The 19,101-nt window shown below is 36.3% G+C and overlaps 1 protein-coding gene across 1 annotated transcript in view; it reads left to right on the forward strand.

The window, feature by feature from the left end:
* ANKS6 (ankyrin repeat and sterile alpha motif domain containing 6) overlaps nucleotides 1–17,831 on the forward strand; it is a 30,095-nt gene extending 12,264 nt beyond the window's left edge. The window contains exons 9-16 of the mRNA XM_015820861.1: nucleotides 2,936–3,135; nucleotides 3,784–3,938; nucleotides 6,378–6,544; nucleotides 10,071–10,260; nucleotides 11,287–11,354; nucleotides 14,976–15,092; nucleotides 15,762–15,855; nucleotides 17,652–17,831. Of these exons, the coding sequence (XP_015676347.1) occupies nucleotides 2,936–3,135; nucleotides 3,784–3,938; nucleotides 6,378–6,544; nucleotides 10,071–10,260; nucleotides 11,287–11,354; nucleotides 14,976–15,092; nucleotides 15,762–15,855; nucleotides 17,652–17,701 (1,041 nt within the window). The 3' untranslated portion in view covers nucleotides 17,702–17,831. The remainder of the gene's footprint in view (nucleotides 1–2,935; nucleotides 3,136–3,783; nucleotides 3,939–6,377; nucleotides 6,545–10,070; nucleotides 10,261–11,286; nucleotides 11,355–14,975; nucleotides 15,093–15,761; nucleotides 15,856–17,651) is intronic.
* The last annotated feature ends 1,270 nt before the right edge of the window (nucleotides 17,832–19,101 follow it).

Consider the following 19,101-nt stretch of genomic DNA (forward strand, 5'->3'; position numbering starts at 1 on the left):
GCAAGAAAAACCAAATGCACAGGTATAGCATAGGTGGTACCTTGCTCAATAGTAGCAACTATGAGAGGGATCTTGGAGTCCTAGTGGACAATCACTTAAATACGAGCCAGCAGTGTGTTGCAGCTGCCAAAAAAGCCAACACAGTGCAGGCTACATTAACAGAGGGATAGAATCAAGATCACATGAAGTGTTAATACCACTTTACAATGCCTTGGTAAAGCCACAATTGGAATACTGCATCCAGTTTTGGTCACCACGATATAAAAAAGATGTTGAGACTCTAGAAAGAGTACAGAGAAGAGCAACAAAGATGATCAGGGGACTGGAGGCTAAAACATATAAGGAACGGTTGCTGGAATTGGGTATGTCTAGTTTAATGAAGAGAAGGACGAGAGGTGACATAATAGCAGTGTTCCAATATCTCAGGGGCTGCCACAAACAAGAGGGAGTCAAGCTATTCTCCAAAGCACCTGAAGGCAGGACAAGAAGCAACGGATGGAAAATAACCAAAGAGAGAAGCAACCTAGAACTAAGGAGAAATTTTCTGACAGTTAGAATAATTAATCAGTGGAACAATCTGCCCCCAGAAGCTGTGAATGCTCCAACACTGGAAGTTTTTAAGAAGAGACTGGACAACCATTTGTCTGAAATGGTATAGGGTTTCCTACCTGAGCAGGGGGTTGGACTAGATGACCTCCAAGGTCCCTTCCAACTTTTTTTTATTATTATTATTATTATTATTATTATTATTATTATTATTATTATTATTAGTAGTAGTAGTAGTAGTAGTAGTAGTAGTAGTAGTAGTAGTAGTATATCCAATTAGGAAATGTCCTGAACAATTACTCCAGCATGGGCAACTTAAATGGGAGGAGCTACAAAGGCATAATTGCAAAGCTTAGAATCTGTAATGACTGCAACTTGTATTTGGAGAAATCCAGTTCCAGTGCTGAATTTAATCAATCCTGAATTAAATGATGTCTTCCAAATAATCATTGTTTAAATGAATGTGAAATGACTTCAGTTCTGTGAGTTAGGATGCTCTTGTAAATTATAAAAGTTGATAATTTTTGAGTGCTTGGTTTGTAGAAAACCTAGTTGAACTGGTAGAAGGTACAGAATAATGTCTCCAATTGGTATATATATAGCTATAGTCTAATTCATTTTATACAGAAAGGCATTATAAAATGAACTACTAAGCAAAATAGATACATCATATAAATGTTATGACAGTTAAAATTAATATAATTTTTTGCTTTTAATTATTGCTGAGCTTAATAATATTATTGAACTTTGATCCATCCTAAACTTCCACCAATATAACTGGAGAAATGTAGCTCCAAATATGAAAAGTCATGGCCTACAGATTGAGAAAAAGAGAACATCTTCGTATGTATTAAATCTGTTGCAGGGATCTAAGGGTAAGGAACTTGTAGATGCCATTGGTTAGAAGAGAGGAATACAAGGGTTTCTTGTACAGGTAATCTTCAATTTAAGACCATTTGTTTTAACAATGATTACAACGGCCTTGGAAAAAATGATTTGCAATCTATCTTCAAACTTACGATAGTCGAACAAATCCTGCAGGCATCTGATTAAAATTCAGGCACTTGGCAAACAGCTCACATTTATGATTGCTTGCAATGTCCTGAAATTACAATGATCACAATTTGTGACCTTCCCAGCCAGTTTCCACCAATTGGCGAAGCCATATTTGCTTTATAATTTGCTTAACAACCATGGTAAAAATGGTCCTAAAATTGGGTCTGGTCATGAGATGACTCACCTAATGACTACATTGCTTAGCAACAGAAGTTTTAGTTTCCCAAGTTTTGATCATAGGTTGAAGATTACCTGATCACGATTTCAGATATGCCACTGGAAGACCAATGCAGAAGGAAATTAAACAAAAAGGCTAAATAAATAGTAATGTCCAAACTTCACTAAGAAAAAAATCAATAAAATGAAACAAAGTAGAATGACTTGAAAAGAGAAAAGAGAAAAATGAGTCCTCCGGGAGAAGGGCGGGGTATAAATATAATAAAATTCAAAAATTCAAATTCAAATTGAGCATTCAACTAAGACAGGGGTGTAAATTGCCGACCCGCGGGCTGGTTTCATCATACCAAAACCGTGCCCAGCCCATTGCCAGCAATGCAAAAAGAGTCGTGATACGTCGCGACACTTCATGTGACGTGATGAGTTTGACACCCGTGAACTAAGACAAGTACTGCTTCATAGAAAAAAGGTTGAGAATGGCTGAAAGGTGAAAAAGTTGAAAACAAATTTCTTTTCTTTGTTTGTCTTAGTAAGTATAATGAAGTTGAAAAGGTGGCTAAACAGACAAAGATTTGGAACAGAAACCAAAGTAAATTAAAAGAAAAAAAAGTTCCAGTATGGGGCTGTAGTTGTTTTCAATTCACATTGAGTCATTTAATTTTTTTTCTTTTCTATTTTACCCCTTCAGTTTCTCAAATGCTTCAATTTGATATTGAAATGTGGATTAGTGAATAACTTAACTGGGGCAGAAACCTCCACAGCTAGTTATTGCTTGTTGTAGAGGATTGATGCAATCTTAGGCCTAATCAGGGTACAGACAATATTCTCTTGGCCTTATAGAGTATTACTGTATATCTAATTGTTTCTGTTATACTGAACAAAGCCTTTTCAGCATAATCTCACCCTCCAAAGATAAACTTGCTTGACCTAGTCTTAGGTCTCCCTTTCAGCCAGGATCATCACAATTAAATCTGAATGAAAATTGCTTAATTTTTGGGGAAAAAAATCTGTTCAGCTTCACTTTTATTTGATTAATCTATTATATTCAATGATGCATGTAAATGCTATTTAGGAATTAATTATATTCTTATTAGTGTTGTAATGAAAGATCGTACCTGTTGAAATTTTTGTTGCCTTTTTTTTTTCTCCTGGTCAGTTAAGAAGTGGGGCTCCATCTACACGGCTGCCCAATGACAAACTGAAAGCTGTTATTCCACCTTTCTTGCCCCCTTCAAGTTTCGAGTTGTGGAATTCTGATAGAACACAGAACAAAGATGGCAACAAAGAACAAACAAGACTTGGCTTTCCACACAGATCTACAAGTATTGACTATAGTGCTGACAAAGTAAGAGACTCGTTTAAAGTTTTATTTAAACTTTAATAGTCAAATTTCTGAGTTCCTTAAATGCGTTGTTTGTTCATCTACTGTATGAATTAAATTGGTGTTTTGAAATTTGACTATATTTTCACCATTTATTTATTTATTGATCGTATTTGGCAACCAGCCCAATGATACAATTTTGGAGGTTGCACAACAATGTAAAAAGAAAACAAAAATAATATAAGTAATATACATGTACAGAAGAACTCCCATATAGCATTCTGTGCTATAGTCTTGGATTCTTTTAAAATGGTTATTCTTGTGATTAATAAAATAAGTGCAGAAATTGAGACAGTAAAAGTACAAAGACACTACTAGCATTTGATGACCCATTTACAGTTAGATTTGAGAAAGATGTCAACATTAGTCCGCAAATAACTTTTTAAATGATTTGGCATTTCTCCAAGGTTTAATTCAGAATTCTTAACTACCATGGTGTTTTGTCTCTCAATGTTACCCCAAAACTAGCTTCGTGAATGTATATGTTATGCCACTTGTTTTCATTATCCTGCAGTTTACTCGTTTTGTTTTGTTGAATGCGTAATTCTGTGTGAAAATAAATTTATTTTATAAATATTAGTAAAAAAAGTTATTTAAACTCTATTTTTCCAGACATCCTTAAGCAGAGGTAGTAGACCAATTAAACTATCCACTTTTGCAAGGAGACCTCCAACTCCCAGCAATTCAAGTAATTTCAACCATTCGCCTCATTCTTCTGGTGGATCCAGCAGCATAGGAGGAGTTAGCCGGCATGGTGGAGAACTGCATAATAAATCAGGTATCTATATATTTTAAATGTAGAAAATATAAATTTAAATATAATAATATAAGAGAGGGCTAGGCAGTACTTTGGACATGAAGGCCAAAAGATGCTTCGAAGTATGTGTAAATGCACATGTAGCATTTGACCGCAATTGTTTAAATGAAATATATTTTTCATGGGATGAAGAGATAGCTATGGATTATGTCAATTGCATCCCAGGAAAAGACGCAGCTGCATTAAGAGGTTGTAGACAAAGGCTACACTAGTAGTTGGGTGTTTTCTGAAGTACTATTTTGTTTTTGAAAAAATACTACATGACCCTAATATTTTAACTCAGGGGTCTTCAAACTCAGCCCTTTTATGACTCATGGACTTCAGCTCCCAGAATTCCTTAGCCAGGCATGCTGGCTGAGGAATTCTGGGAGTTGAAGTCCATGAGTCATAAAAGGGGCGAGTTTGAAGACCCCTGCTTTAACTAGACCACCAGATAAGCAAAGATTACATTACTAATACTTCTTCCTTGATGAAAGCATGTTGATTTAAAACTGAGAGTTTACATTCTGTGTTTACAGGTAAAATATATTGATTTCTTTGTATCCCAATAGATTTAAGGCTTGTCACTTGATTGCACCAATTTATGATTGCAGTTGTGACAGTTCCAGTTGCCATTGTTAAGCGAATCCTGTGTGGTCATTAAATATGACATCATTTGATCACCATTTGCAACCTCCTTCAGCTTCGCCGTTCACTCTGCTTGTCAGAAGCTGTAGTGAAGGTCACAAATAAGGATCGAGTGACCACGAGATACTGTGCCAAGCATCCAAATTGCAATCATGACTGTGGGGATGCTGCGATGGCAGCAACAAGGGCTGGTCGTATGTCTCCTCATTTGGCACCATTGTAACTTTGAACGGTCATTGAATGAGTGGTCATTAATTATATTGTTATCCAATAAATTCATGTGGTGGCGAATACTGACAGAATTATAACCAACACGAATTCTAAAGCTCAAGAGAGGTATTGTATTTGGATAGTTGTTTTACTGTTGTTACAATTTATTTTTGCCCATTGCAGCTATAAAGGAAGGCCATCCTCCACCAAAGCTACTTATACATATATGTGCACACCTTATTTTCCAGCCAGCATGCTTTTGAAAGAGACGCAGAATAACTCTTTCCTTTTTTAGCCTGCAGTTCTTGTGTGTTGCTTATGACAGTAAATTGGAAACTAAGTGGGCCACAGAAGAACAGTTTTTCCTCTGCTAGTCCTCTAGGATGGCTACCAAGTAAATGAGTAGAGTAGAGTAGAGTAGAGTAGAGTAGAGTAGAGTAGAGTAGAGTAGAGTAGAGTAGAGTAGAATAGAATAGAATAACTTTTATTATCACTTTAAATGTACACTAATCAGCATACATTAAAATGAGATTTTGTTGCATATAGCTCTCAGAGGGTAACCAATAATCACTGCATAAACATGACAAAAAATAAATTAAATTATGCACACACCCACATACACACACATATATGGTCCAGAGAAAAAAACACAGTCTAGTTCGGATCTATACATATACATAGCGAGAAAAACAAATCTTGTGAGTTTTCCAGATGAAAGGCATAGGGAGCAAAGCTGTTACAGAATCTGGCAGTCCTATTAGAAATACTTCAAAACCTCCTCCCAGAGGGGAGCAACAGAAACAGACCATGAAGCGGGTGTGTGGGGTCTCTAACAATGCTTTGAGCTCTAAGCACTTAGCGCTTATAAGCAGTGTCCTGAATAACAGGAAGCGGGCTTCCTATAATCTTCTCAGCTATCCTCACTCTCTGTATGGACTTTCTATCTGAGGCACTGCTGCCACCAAACCAGAGAGTGATGTTGTTTGTTAAAATGCTCTCAATTGTGCTTCTGTAAAAAGTGGCCAGAACAGAAGGAGAAAGATGTGCTCTCCTCATCTGACACAGGAAATGCAGATGCTGATAAATGCAAGTCGACATTGTATCATTTAATTAATAGGAGGAGAAAAGAGGCTGGCCTTTTTATTTAGAGGAACATGCATCCACGAATTATACAGTATTTGTCTTTTTAGACCTTTGTTTCTATATGTCCTGGTAGCTGCTGATAACCTTCTCTTCAAGCCTTACTCACCTTTAATAATATCCCACTCAGTCTTTTGTGCTTCTTGTCTCTCAAACCTGGTATTTCTGTCCTGGATCTGAATCCATCTTGCACTTGGACCTATTAATTTTGCCTGGCTTGTGACAAATTTTTAGACAATAGTTAAAATCCATCTCCAACATACATACATCTCAGTTAGATCTTTAAAATAATTTCTTTCAAATTAAAAAGCACCTTTGTTAAACAGTTTGTTTTAATGCTACTTGTTAAAACATTATTTTTTTAATTTAGAAGAATAAAGTGAGCTATGTTAGAATTTAAAATATCTTCCTGTCTATTTTAAGGTGGCAGTGCGGACAGCGTTTTATCCCAAATTGCAGCTCAAAGAAAAAAAGCTGCTGGTATATCTGAACCAAAATCAAGTCAACAGCCAATTATAGTAGGCTTAATTTCATCTTGTCCTCCTGATGTGGAAAATGCACAGACCATTGGAAATGGACATATTATTAAGGTTACATTTATTATTCTTATCTCAAAACTACTAAACAAGCATGCATTGTAATTGGGTTGGGTTTTTTTTAGAAAAACAACATATAAAATATATTTCTAGGTTTAAATATAACTCTGCCGTGTAATAATAAAAATATATTTCTATAATACATGCTTTTTAAATGTATGCCATCAAGTCTGTGTTGACTCCTGGTAATTTCCTGGACTAGTCCCTGCAGTTTTCTTGGCAAATTTTCAAAGTGGATTGTATTGCCTGCTTCCTAGAGAAAGAAAGAGACTGGCCGAAGTTCACCCATCTGCCTTTGTGTCTAAGGTGGGACTAGAACTCACAGCCTCTCAGTTCAAGCTTGATGATCACTACATCAAATTGCCTCTCAGTAAATACAGTAATAATGCTATTATTTATACAAAGGGTTGTGGCATCTTAGACTATTAATATGTTTATTACAGCATTTTAAAGAATTGCTTCCAACATTTTTGATCTAGGAACCACTACTTCGGTTCTAGTACTATGTGCAAAACGATAATGCCAGTAGTAAAGAGACACTAATATACAGATGCATCTTGAAGTCAGGAATGGCACAGATAAAGTCCTCTGTTGAAAGCGGAGTTCAGAAGTAAATTAGTAGATTTTCCAGGACTGTTTCTATATCCAACTTTTGCTGGTTGATCACTACGATTTCACTTCCTCAGCAGTAGCCAAATTCTGTTGTCATGCTGTTGTCAAGATCAGAAGTAAAATTTTGACCCAGCAACATAAATATTCTGTCCCTAGATAAGAATTTTAAATCTTCCTGTTGTCTGGCTTTATAACCTTACTTTGTAAGGTATACTCTTTCTTTTTCTTTTGCATCATTTTGTATCATTTGGTCTATGATCATAAATTGAATAAACAAAACAAATTTTTGGAGGTTACCAAAGTTAACTATTCCCCAGTAAAAGCTTGAAATAAAGATTTGACTGAAGGCCAGATGGCCCAATAGTACTGACTCAGTGATCGGTACAAAGGTTATTTGTTTTTGGTACAGTTGATGTTTAAACCCATTTGCCATGGTTTGCAAACCATAGTTTACAGGTATAAAGCATATTAAAATTGTACACTGATCCGCCCATAATTATAAATATAAATATATTTTTGTCAGGATGGCTATAACCCAGTTACTAAAATTTACATTGCAAATAATGCTCAGCTGTATCGATGTTTTTTATGACTTCCTTTTAAATTAAGATGGCTTCTGGGGGATTGTCATTTTTTTCTATTGAAACTACTTGTCAGCAAGAGCAGTTCTTATGAGGGAAGAAAGTAGTCCAAAGAGATACAGAAGGTTCTGTAAGCTTATGTTACAAGTTTGAAGTATAATATGATTGTGGATATACATAAATTAATCTCCTGTCCAATTGTGCTTTACTTCTTGTGATTTTGTGGACAAGATTTTCTTGGCAACAACATGAAATAGTTTTGACATAGCCTTCCAGAATGTTCAGTAGTAGTTTATTGCATATCTATCCTAAACAGATTTGATAATGTTTTATCTTTTGAATATTGGCTACGAACTGCCCCCTGCCATAAGCTTTGGGCATATTAACAAAATAAAGATTATTCAGATGCTTTCCAAGTAATGTTTGTATTTGCCAGTGCTGTTTCTCCACCTACCTGTTTCTCCTTTCCCACCCAAGCATTCAATATTGAATAGAGGTAGACAAATGCATACTTTAGTATAATTGTATTTAATGAAATCTTGATATGGGAATTCAGCCATTGTGGTTGTCATTGCCTGATGCCAAGAATAAAATTATATGGATCCTTGCAGATTGCTCAGTATTAGATTTCCACCTGCCTGTGACAAATATAGGCTTATTGAGTCTATTCCATTCTGTAAAATACTCTTTCCTTAATAATGCTCACAATAGAACAGAGTTCCCCAACCTTTCACGGTTGGCCTGGAATGGAGAGAGGGACAAAGAAGGGATGATTTGGGGGGGGTGGTAAACGCATGTGCATGCGCATGCACATACACGAACACCATTGCTCAGGTGAGTTGGATTGTGAGTGCTCACGCAAGTGAGGCTGCGAGCGCCTGTGATGCTTGCGGTGACGTGAGTGTTTACCTTTGGGGCTGCAAATACCCGCAATGCTCGCAGAAATGCTCATGCAAATGGGGCTGTGAATGCCTGCAATGCTCGTGATGCGCAAGTGGGGCTGCGAACATCTGTGACACTTGCAGCGACGCTTGCATGAGTGGGACCACGAACGCCCGCAATGCTTGTGGTGACGCTCGCGTGAGTATGGCTATGCGTGCACGTGCATACGTGCGCGCTGGCCAGCCACTCACACGGCCCAGTGGCCAATAGGCCATGACCCGGTATTGGGCCGCAGACCACAGGTTGGGGACCCCTGCAATAGAAGACCGTTGGCTTAATATACTAAGGTTCTTTAGTACATTAACAGCATTCCGTGTGCTTCGTGGTATAGTCATGCTGGTGACGTGACCACGGAAATGTCGGACAGCGCTGGCTCCCTTGACTAAGAAACAGAGATGAGCACTGTCCCCTAAAGTTGGAACCAACTGGACAGGGGAAACATTAGCTTCACCTTTTTCTATGATTTCTATATCTGAAAAGCTGCCTTTTATAATTGAGGAAGATTTTATTTTTGAAAACATTTGAAATATAATTCTATTCTAAGCATAAGGGAATAGTGGAACATAATTTATCATTTTCTATCAATATTATACGTGTAGGAAAAAAATCAAAATATATTTCTTATTCTTTGATGAACAGAGGCATTTCTATATTTTTTTAAAAAAATGGCTACCAGGAAGATAATATTTGAAAATAATGAGAGTCTTCATTGCTGTGTCATATCCTGGCTTCTCACAACCTCTCCCCAAATGTTAAAGAGCTTTTAGAATTAACAAAAAAAGGATGCATATCTTTTTTTTGAGCATATTTTAGAAGAGAAAGAAAAGCAGGTGTTTGTTAGAATATAAATAAATATTTAAATGCATAAATTACATTGTATAAATTCTAGCAGCATACATTTAGCAATAAAGTAAAAGTGGAAAGAAACAATTCCAGGAAATAGTTGTACAGTTGCCTCAAGTTACATATTTTCAGTTAATGATGCATGTTTTACTTCAAATGATAGATCAGCTCTGAGATAAGCTGTATTTTCTATTTGTGTTCTGTAAATGCAAAATATTTAAAACTAGCAGACTTTTTGAGCTCTTAAGAATAATTGATATGAGCTTTTCTGGCATTAATCCGTAAAGCTGAGGATATTGAATGTCCCAGTTTTTCAGCAAATATTTTTTATAGTGCTCACACTACTATCTAAGCAGAAGTCTCTGTTTTCCAATACTCAAAATAGCTTATTACTAATGGCTACATTTTAATGACCATTAAGATAATTCATATAGAGAGAAAAATATCCAATAGATGTGTTTATTTAAACTTTCTTTTTAAAAAAAACATCGTGACATATTTTAATAACAGGAGTGTTTCTGTATTTTTGCTAGGTAAAACAGAAATCGGACGTGAACCAAAAACCTCCTTCTGAGAATTCTTCTACCTCTAAAAGCACATCCCCAACTCTCACACCTTCACCATCTCCATTACCATCCCCCAAGATACAGAGTGCAGGGTCTTCTCTTTCTTCGTCTCACAGACAAGGGAAAAGCAGTGGGGGCTCCAGCAGTGGGACTTTAACTGATGAAGGTAAGTAGTTATAAGCTTCATAATCGGCAGTAACACTGAAGAGTTTTGTTAGATGACACCATTTCAGAATGTCACTTATCTTTTAGTCTCTTGGGCTGAAAACACTGGATACAGAATGAACATGGGTTGGTAGGCCATCACTGTGATTTATTTCTTATTCTTGGGACAGAAGGTGCACATCTGAACTCGTCTTCCTGATGCTATGTTTAATTAGTAATACATTTTTTCCCATCACTTTTGACCAATGGCTTCAAGAAAACTTACATAAGGAAGGTGAGAAGTTGTATTGTGGTCTGCTCAAAACTGTTCAAGATAAGAAGGGAGTTGTAGCAATTGGGGAAGGAAGGCAAGTGGAGAAGAAATTGGGCAAGCTGAAAATCAATATTGCTTATGGATGATAAGGCACAAACCATTCAAAATCACCAATGTTTCCTGCACTTGAACTAGGCAAAATTTGGATGGGCAGTCTAACTCCCACTTGGCAGTATGTAATGAAAAAGGATTTTATCTCCCAGAGAAGATAAATGGAAATTTATTGTATACTGTATTTAGATAGCAAAATGGGGGGGTGGGGTGAAATGGTAACAATCAGAGAATGGAGGTGCTAAGGTGCACAAGATACATTTCTCTTACATTACCTTTTGTACACATCCTGTTTTCACATTGTGAATGTGATGTATACTCTGTTATAATGATTATTTATTTAAAAGACTTGTCTGGCTGCCAATCTTAAGAAACACAACTCTGGGTGGCTCACAACAGCAATTTGAAGCAAGAAACAATGGACTCATTGATTTGTTATATCTGGAATAAACAAACCATTCTTATTTTGTTCTGTGTCTATTATAGTAGTTTCACACAGATTATAGGAACTATCTTGCCCAGGATGTTAGGAAACAGGATTCTTTTCACTTCCATCTTGATTTGCATACTGGGTCAGGCATAACCGTGCAACATTATTTTACAATTCTTATAATGTAATTAACATAAATTTTAAAAAATTAAATTTTTTTTCTTAACTTAAAGATGAACTTACAAGCATCCTGAAAAAACTCTCTCTTGAAAAGTACCAGCCTATCTTTGAAGAGCAGGAGGTAAATCTTTTGTTTTGTTTTCCATTCTTTATTGCTGGAAACTTGGGGAAACTTGGCTTGTATATAATAGCACTGCAAGAATTACTTTGATTTATTTAACCAAAATGTAATCTCAAAATTTATCATCGGTTTTTTGTCAGAAACAGTGTGGAACACAATAATCCCATCTACAAAGAACTGTCTTAATCCTAGTCAAAACTGTTAAGTTTTTAATTCTGCAAATAACCTTTGGTTTCTGTTTAATCTTATGTAGAAAATGTGAGACTATTTTGGAGCTGCCTTTACTTTTTCAAATGTATTAATACAGTCCTATCAATCCTATCTATAGGTATTTTGTTTTGATAGAGCTATATTTGGAACACTTTAGAGACTACCTGAGAAACTCAAGGTCTGTGGGTAACCTGAAGCCCTCACCCATTCTTTTGGCAGCCAAAAGTAGAAGAGTAAAAGAGAGGGAGGAAAAGATAAAATATTTCATCTCTTCAGGATCCTCCTGGTGGAGAGAGGGGTCTGTGTGTGTACAATTCTCTCTGAGTGTACGTGTATGTATGTGTCTATATCTTTTTCACAACTTACATCATTTTTCTTTTAAAAATGCAAAAACAATTAATTCAACCATCCTTGGAAACAACATACATTTATTACATAGCAACAGAGATGACTTTTCCAGAAACAATGGTTCCTAAAAACTTATGTCTCAAAAAAATAATATGTCATTTTTCTAAGTCGTCGTTTCCAAAATTTAAATATAAATGTTTAAGGATATTTATGTATTTGGAAAATGTGTATAGACTAAACAGATAAATTTGGTTGGTAACAACAATACATAAAACTATATTAATAAGAAACCAATATGAAACAGTCCAAATGCCATTAAGAATTATAATCAAGCCTTAACCAAGGCTCCCTTAAACAAGGAGAACTACCTGAGGACTGAAAAAGAGCTTATGTAGCTCCCATCTTCAAAAAAGAGGGGGAAATGGATCCAGAAAACTACAGACCAATCAGCCTAACATCAACACATGGGAAGATCCTGGAAAAGATAATAAAGCAACAGATCTGCAAACACCTAGAAACAAGTAAAATTATAATCAGAAGCCAACATGGATTTGTCAAAAACAGATCATGCCAAACAAATCTTATTTCATTCTTTGACAAAGTGACTAAATTAGTGGACCAGCAAAATGCTGCGGACATAGTATTCTTCAATTTCAGTAAGGCATTTGACGAATTAGACCACAATATCATCATTTTAGCCATTGTCTATCCCAGTGGTTCTCAACCTTTTTAATGCCGCGACCCCAACCGGTCGTAAGTCGAGGACTAAACCGGTCATAAGTCGAGGACTAAACTGGTCGTAAGTCGAGGACTACCCAACTGGTCATAAGTTGAGGACTTTCCCTGCCCGGAAGCGCCACACATGCGTGGTTCCGCCCCCTGCGCCGGCCGAGCCGTAGCTGGCAAGCGGCAGAGACTGAGCAGGCCAACCACCAGCTGGCCCAGCCCAAGGGAGGTAAGGCACCCGCCGGAAAAGGGGAAAAAAAATGGCAGGCAAAAAAAATGGCGAACAAAAAAAAATGGCAGACAGCCTTGCTTGGCGACCCCCGTGAAATGGTCGATCGACCCCAAATGGGGTCCCGACCCACAGGTTGAGAACCACTGGTCTATCCACTGCAAGATGAAGGCCTCTTCTGCATGTTTCCAACCAATACGGTCCTGAGCTTTCTTTTGCCAATTGGGCCTGCAATACTTGCTGATGTCGTCAATACATCTTGTTTTAGGTCTCTTTTGTGGACGCTTTTTATCAAGCAAGATCTGTATTATAATCGCCTTGGTCCACCTGCCATCAGTTCTTCTTGCTATGTGACCAGCCCATTTCGATTTCAATTCTTTTACTCTCATACGTCTTTAGTAAAGTAGAAAAATGTGAGATAGACAGCATCACCACCAAATGGATTCGTAAGAATACCACCCTCAATTAATAGTCCTTAATACAATTACATCTACGTAGAGGGAAGTAGTGGGGTACCCCAAGCTTCTGTTTTAGGCCCAATATTCTTCAATATCTTCATAAACAATGTAGATGAGGGAATAGAAGGGGAACTTGTCAAATTTGCAGATGACACCAAGATGGCAGGAACAGCAAACACCCCAGAAGATAGGCTCAAGATCCAGAAGGATCTCAACAGATTTGAATACTGGGCCCTAATCTAGCGAAATGAAATTCAATGGTAAGAAAAGTAAGGCTTTACACTTAGGTAAGAAAAGCCAAATGGACAAGTATAGAGTAGATGGAACCTGGGTCAACAGCAGCAACTGTAAGAGGGATCCAGGATTTCTAGTAGACAACCAGTTAAATATGAGCCAGCAATGTGCTGCAGCTGCTAAAAAAGCCAATGCAATCCTAGGCTGCATTAACAGAGGGATAGAATCAAGATCACGTGAAGTGTTAATATCACTTTACAATGCCTTGGTAAGACCACACTTGGAATACTGCATCCAGTTTTGGTTGCCACAATATAAAATAGGTGTTGAGACTCTGGAAAGAGTGCAGAGAAGAGCAACAAAGATGATTAGGAGGCTGGAGGATAAAACATGAAGAATGATTGGAGGAATTGGATATGTCTAATCTACTGCAAACAAGGACTGGGGTGACATGATACTGTTGCAGTGTTCCAATATTTGAGGGACTGCCACAAAAAAGAGAGGTCAACCTATTTTCTAAAGCACCAGAAGGTGGGACAAGAAGCAATGGATGGAAAATAATCAAGGAGAGAACCTAGAACTAAGGATACATTTCCTGACGGTAAGAACAATTTACCAGTAGAAAGGTTTGCCTTCAGAAGTTGTGGGTGCTCTATTATTGGAGGTATTTAAGAAAGAGATTGAACAGCCATTTGTCCAGAATGGCATAGGTTTTCCTGCTTGAGCAGGGGATTGGACTAGAAGACCTCCAAGGTCCTGTTGAACTCTGTTAAGTCACACACCAACAGGCAAATGAGGCTCCACTAATGTTCAGGTTCTAATGCCTTGGAGCTCAAATAGAATAATTGGTATTTTTGATCAATATTCCACTTAAATAAACTTGTATAGTCTACTTGCACTTTGTTTTATTAGCTATGTATTTTACAGTTTTAATGCATTTTTCTATTTTTTAATTCTATTACAGGAAAGAAAAGATAGGAACATATGGCTTGCATAAGCTTAAACAACTTTAGTAATTGAAGGATAGGTGAGAATGTGTAACATTGATAAATGCTTTAGAGTATTTAAAGTATGTTACATACATTATTATTGATCCCAACAACATTTCTAAAGTAGGACAGTTATTATCAAAAGGTGGGCACTTAGGCTAAAAGATGCTTGCATAAAGCCAGCTACTGAATTTATATTAACTTTAAAATTGGGATTTTCTAAGATATATTACATTTGAGACACCTGAAAAGTTAGTAGCAGTAAGAAATCTTCAGATTCTTAAAAGAGTTTATATATATATATACAAAGTTGCTTCAGATTTAAATTTCTCAAAATCAAAGTAGAGAAGAGTGCAGTGCCTTTTTCTTTTAGTCCACAGGCTGATTCATAATTTAAAAGATTTATTCATGATTCTTGTTTCAATAGGTAGATATGGAAGCTTTTCTCACTCTTACAGACGGGGATTTGAAGGAACTGGGAATTAAGACTGATGGCTCTAGACAGCAAATTCTAGCAGCTATTTCAGAGTTAAATGCAGGAAAGGTAATTCCGAATATCTAGAAGAAATACTTTGTTATTATTTTGCCATTATGCATTTTGTTTTCCAATGAAGTACAGTGTGTTTGTAATTATTTACAGCACAGTAATCATTATTATATTGAGCAATTTTAACCATTGAAGGATATAATCATTATATGACCAGTATGTTAGTCCCTTGGGCTGACAGCTATAGTAGATATTTACAGGGGATTGTTTGGCTTGGAATTTCAGAATTTATGGAATCCCCTTTTATATTCAGCATTGCTAAAATATTTTGAGACTTCACATCATATGATTGCACCTTGCATACCTGATCATTATTCTGATTTAGCAATACAATTTTGAACAGCTTATATAATTCTCTTCAGGTCAAACACTTATTATTCCACTCTACAAACACAGTTTATTTTGGTAGTTCAAACAAAGTTTGTTAAGTATGTATCAGACCAAAATACATAGTTGGTAGGGTAGGTGATGTTTAGCTTGATGTAATTCAAGCTGAGCAGCCTTGGTAATGTGTAAAAGCTAGAAGTGCATTCCTTTTCTTGATATGCTGGAATAAAGTATGTCTGAAAGATAGATCTGTAGGGGATTTTTCACTAAATATTGTAATAATATATTTAAGTATATCAACTGAGCTTTTGTTCCTTTTTTAATTATGAATTTCAACAGGGACGAGAGAGAAAAATTTTACAGGAGACAATACACAACTTCCACTCATCTTTTGAAAGCAGTGTCAGCAACACAAGCCCTGGGAAACCACAGAGTACGTAGAAAACAATATGCTAATATTTGTTGCCTATTCATATCCTTTTATTTGTATTTATTAAATTCATGGAACAAATAAAGGAGAAAACAATACCAAAATAACTCTCAATTATTTGAGATGCTTCCAAACCATGTCATACATTTAATTGCATAATAACAGGGATTTTAAGATGAAAACAAAGAAATTGCGTGAAAAAGAAGTTGCATGAAAAAAGCTATTTGATTCTTAGCAAGTTTCTGGACCTCTTAAAATCAGTTTACAGTTGGAGCCATAAAATTAAAAACAAAACAAAACATGGCAGATTAATCATTTGCATTCTAGGCAATATATCTGTTGGGCACTGTGCTCTTCAGGTTTTTGTGACCATGGTCTAGACAACAGATTTCTTGATGTTTGAGCACCAACTATGGCTGGCATCTTCAGAAGCAATGTGGTCTGTATGCAGACCATGGGCAGCTGAGCAGAAACTGATTGGTTCCTCTCTTTATAGCCAGATGTAACAGATCAACTTGCCTCTGAAAGTGCCATTCACTGGTGTTTCACTATTGCCAATGAAACACCAGGAGCACCAGGAAACCTATTATCTAGAGAGACCATAGTTACTAAATACTGAAATCCAACACTGCCCAATAGATACTGGACATGAAAACCTACAAAAGTCTAACAATCTATGTTTATTTAATAGGATTGCAAAGTAGGTTTACATACACCACAGTCTATATATGATGATGGACATTCTTAAAATTAACTTCTGTCAATCCTCCCAGGAAATCAGACAAGAAACATGACAAGATGAATTAATTCTACTTTATTGTAAGGTTACATTAACAGAATCGTGCAAGTCTTAAGGCATAAACTTTCTGCTTCCACTTTCCTTCAATACTTCCAATGTTAAAGTAGTTTGCTCCAGTCTGTGTTAACAAGTTGAATAGGTGTTCTTTTCCTTTAATTATAATGTTCCTTCTGGCTTTCTCTAGTGTCTAATCCTCAAAACCCGTTCTATCATATTTTTTTGGAATTCAAAACATCAGCCATTTCCCATGGGAAGGATTCAGTTATTTCAAAATATCTTTTGAAGTCCATCCCAGACTCTTAATTTATAACTTTCTCAAAACATCACTCTAATCAAATTGAATAGATTCAGATCAGACTGTACGTAATTGCTGAATTCGTATCTGAAGCCATTTTTCTAATATCCCTCTTGTAAGCTGTTTTTAAAATACTAGATTCATTTGAAAAAAACAAGAGTCCATGGAAAGTTATTTCTGCCTTTTCCAGACTTTTCCAGGGTTTGTTACTTGTTCCCATGACAGTTCTTTTTGACATAAAGACAGATTCATCTGAGAAAGGCTTTTGGAGGATGACATCAAGACCAGTGTCAGATCACAGATGATTGAATAAGAAGTAGAAGAGACTGTAATTCCAAGCAGTCCTGCCAGCTCATGCTTTCTTTAGGATTGGTCTTTTAATTCACTTTAAATCTTCTACCCAGGTGAAAAAAGGTTATTGGAAAAAAGCTTCAGTTAACTTTGTTTCTACTTAGGAATATCAGATTTCAGCTTTCTATCTCTTTATACTAAAGATAGAGCCAAGTAATTATTTCCATTGTCCTCTTTCTATGCAGCATGAGAAGCAAATAATGCATACCAGTTACAGTATCTTACTCTGCATTTAGGGGAGAGGGGTACAGTGTTAAAATATTGGTTTCTCATAGTTGCATTCATGCGAAATAAAAGTTTAGCTCCTTACTATATGCACAGTGCAATAAATACTATATGTGTTTGTGTTTACAGCACCTGGATGCTGGGTAAGACCACAGGAACCATCTCCTACCAAGAGGTAAACTTCGAACCAGTGTAAGAAACATGAAATACAGATCAAGTACACTTTTGCAACATTACATTGTGGAATATGCTGGAAATATATTGTGTTAATAGCAGAAACTGTACTACATTTGTAAAATAGACTTAGTTTTAATAAATCTGGTCATATTTGAATGGTGTGGTCCTTGTTTTATTGAAATGAGGAAAGAAAACATTATTGAACCTGCACAGGCATTGTAGTAGCTGAATAACAAGAAATTGTTACTTCTCAGCCTGGCAGAGAAGAGTTTCTCAAATAGGGATAAAAAATGAACTGGGAACCAATCAAGTTCATAAAGAACTGATGTGATGCATTCATATGCTTCAATTCCAGCCAGTGCTCTTGCTGTAGAGTTTTGTATTATATAAAGTTTCTGAATTGCCTTCAGGAGCAGCCTTGCATGTAATGCATTGCATTTATCTAATTTATCTACCGGTATTTATCTAGTAAGGTCTCCTGCTTCAGCTGGTGAAAGATGCTTCACATATAGAAGTCACTGGTGCCTTGAATGTCAAAGCTGGATTTAGAAGCAGCCCCTAGCAACAAATGTTTTAGGGAGAATGCAGCTCTATCTACAGTAGATATAACTCTACTTATTTTGGCAGATAAACAATTTAAGAACAGCACTGTTGTTTTACATCATTTTTGGCCCTAATCCATTATTGCAGCTAGACACTGATTTAACAGTTCGATTCCCTCACCTGGTTCCAATCAGCTGCCTTCAACTTCCAGTGGGACATTTTGCCCCTTACTTTTAGAGCAGTTTTTCCATAAAATTAAATATTCATGTGCCTCAACATCAAAACCCACAAGATTCAAACGTGTCTCGCTGCTCTTAATCTGAGAAGGGAATACCTTGTCTATTATGTTATTGATCCTAGCAATCACCAGGTCCTTAATGGAAATAACATACAAGCTTTCCAACAGAGTCCACAAACATTGATTCAGCGCACATGTAGTTGCTGAAATATAAGCCTAATGATATTTTTGGAAATCTGGTAAGTTAAAACCACCATCCTTAATAGATTATCTCTGTTTAGCTGCTGATATCCTACCTAGATGGTCTTCTTTCCCATATAAATTCCTTATTTTCCTCAATAACGTATCTATCTCAAATAAATATGTGGCACAAATACTGGAATACATCTTAATACATACAGTAGATTAATCTTGAAGCAACATTCATTTTAATATCATTATTTTACCCAATCAATTTAGCAGAATGTTGATCCATCCATTAATATCTAAGGAATTAATGTAAGGCATTCTCTAAAACTCGTAACATACTTACCGGTAATTGTTTAGGAATATAAAATCCTAGATGCTTAATATGGACTTTGCTGATTTTTTTTCTCATTTGGAAATATTGCTGATTTGTGT

This window comes from Protobothrops mucrosquamatus, unplaced genomic scaffold (genome assembly GCF_001527695.2).
Source record: "Protobothrops mucrosquamatus isolate PMUCROS unplaced genomic scaffold, P.Mucros_1.0 scaffold1195, whole genome shotgun sequence".
In the NCBI taxonomy this organism is placed as follows: Eukaryota; Metazoa; Chordata; class Lepidosauria; order Squamata; family Viperidae; genus Protobothrops; species Protobothrops mucrosquamatus.